Consider the following 2,500-nt stretch of genomic DNA (forward strand, 5'->3'; position numbering starts at 1 on the left):
TAAGCATGTGTCTATGCCTGCTGTGTTTTGGCTGTTGACTAATAAAACTCAGCCTCTGTGATCTGACAGGGAACAGATGCTTGGTGAGGACCATCGCCCCCTGGTGGTGAGAAAAGGAAAGAAAGGCAAAGAGGAGCAGCAGAAAAGAGAAATCCCCCCTGACTCTCCAATTATAGATGTGAGTGGGCAGCATTACCAGGAGCTATAACATCCAGTCCTAATGTCTTACTTCAGACTTCAAGGGACTGATGAAGCCACACGCCAGAATGCCTCTGTGCAATAAATGTTGGCTGTCTTCCAAAATGCCTTGTTGATGCTCTATCCAGAGCGGGAACCAAGTACGGATATGCTCTACTATGCTCACTGTTTCTGCAGTGAGGATGTCGTTTCCTCTTTCTGAGCGACCTTTTTCTCTGCTCTCTCCTCCTGGTCAACAGCCAACCATCAAGTTTGAACATCAGCCGTGGTACATCAATGCCACGGGGGGAACCCTGCACCCGTATCAGCTGGAAGGGTTAAACTGGCTGAGGTTCTCCTGGGCGCAGGGCACTGACACCATCCTGGCAGACGAGATGGGCCTGGGCAAGACGGTCCAGACCATCGTGTTCCTCTACTCTCTGTACAAGGAGGTGAGGGTTCTGAGCTCTGAGTGACAGACAGGCTCACACACTGGGTCCATCTGCATAGAATAGAATAGAATAGAATAGAATAGAACTGTATTTGTTTTTTAAAAACATAAGTCATTCCTCTGCTCCACTGTAGACTTAATGGTATTACAAGCAGAGATTGAACCAATACAGATTGTAATCATGCCATGTTTGTTAGATTGGTAAGGAGCGTTCTTCCATGGTTACCTGACGGGACAAAGTGGTGACCTTTCTTCCCTTCCGTCTCAGGGTCACTCTAAAGGGCCGTACCTGGTCAGCGCCCCGCTGTCCACCATCATCAACTGGGAGCGGGAGTTTGAGATGTGGGCGCCAGACTTCTACGTGGTCACGTACACGGGGGACAAGGACAGCCGCGCGGTCATCAGGGAGAACGAGTTCACCTTCGAGGACGCGGCTGTGAAAACAGGACGCAAGGTCTTCCGCATGAAGGTAGATCTATCTACCTTACTCACACAACAACTAGTTCAACAGTCTGGTGTTGTCCTTCCAGGTGTGTGGGTGCCCTGCCTTGAATCCCTGTAAACATCTGCAAACATCATGTTTTACATCTAGAACCTTCTATCTACTGTTAAAGGGGCAATCTGGCAGTCTGGGACTTTTAAATGAATAATATAAAGCCATTGATTCTTGAAGAATAGAACTTATAAATGCCTCATGCGGTTAGGTCAACTGTCTTACCATCAGAACTTTAAATACACTAAATATTCTCTTAAGTTTGTTTTACACCATCGTTTGTAAATGTTGTAATTGTAAACAAATGCCATATAGCTTCAAAACATGGTTAAGGTTAAAACTATCATTTTGATCTCATGGATGGTCAGTCCTTGCATCCATACTGTAACATTTCTCAAAAGCAGTTGTGGGGTGGGACCACTTTGTTGTTTGAATCCCAGATTGCCCCTTTAAAATGGAATATGTGATATCATGTTTTGTTCATGGTCTCTGTTTCGCTCTCCACAGAAAGACACTCCCATCAAGTTCCATGTGTTGCTGACCTCCTATGAGCTGATCACCATCGACCAGGCCATCCTGGGCTCCATCAACTGGGCCTGTCTGGTAGTGGACGAGGCCCACAGACTCAAGAACAACCAGTCAAAGGTACTGTCACCAGGCACCCGGGGAGGCTGGTGGAGGTAGACATTGTAATGCACTGAATGGAATGAGGGATGGTATCAAACACATTGTGTATTACAATGAACCCGTCCTCCGATTTCGGCCTCCACTAGCCTCCCATGCCCAGCACATACTCTCTATACAAATGATAGAATACACATTTTATATCATTTGGTGAATGATTACAATTCTGTTTTTGTGCAACGTCCAAGACCAATAGATATAGATATGGAAAACCAGTTTTTTTTCATCATCATTATTATCCTATCCTGAATGTGTTTTTCTATCAGTTTTTCAGAATCCTCAACGGTTATAAGATCTACTACAAGCTTTTGCTGACAGGGACGCCTCTGCAGAACAACCTGGAGGAGCTGTTTCACCTGCTCAACTTCCTCACCCCCGAGCGCTTCAAGTAAGAGCTCCTATCCCCCCCCCCACCCCCCTCCCCTTCCCTCCCTCCCCCCTCTAATACCCCAGCTTGTCGTTAGGCCCTCTGCCCCCCCCCCCCAAGCAGCACAGCCCTCCTGCACCAGCGTGAAGCCCCCCCCCCCCCCTTCTCCCCTCCAAGGCCTTTCATTCACATCCCTGTGGGGGTTTACCGCCTGGAGCCAAAGCACTTAGCGTCAACTGCTCATTTTTTAACATCCGAAAGTACAAAACGGAGAGAGAGAGAGAGAGAGAGAGAGAGAGAGAGAGAGAGAGAGAGAGAGAGCACCGTG

The 2,500-nt window shown here is 47.6% G+C and overlaps 1 protein-coding gene across 1 annotated transcript in view; it reads left to right on the forward strand.

Annotated features, from left to right (window-relative positions):
* chd5 (chromodomain helicase DNA binding protein 5) overlaps window positions 1-2,500 on the forward strand; it is a gene marked incomplete at both ends in the record, with an annotated part of 31,554 nt that overhangs the window by 17,463 nt on the left and 11,591 nt on the right. Inside the window, 5 exon segments of the mRNA XM_083669026.1 lie at window positions 70-178; window positions 438-629; window positions 897-1,097; window positions 1,629-1,766; window positions 2,072-2,193. Of these exon segments, the coding sequence (XP_083525152.1) occupies window positions 70-178; window positions 438-629; window positions 897-1,097; window positions 1,629-1,766; window positions 2,072-2,193 (762 nt within the window).

This window comes from Argentina silus (genome assembly GCF_951799395.1).
Source record: "Argentina silus genome assembly, chromosome: 4".
In the NCBI taxonomy this organism is placed as follows: Eukaryota; Metazoa; Chordata; class Actinopteri; order Argentiniformes; family Argentinidae; genus Argentina; species Argentina silus.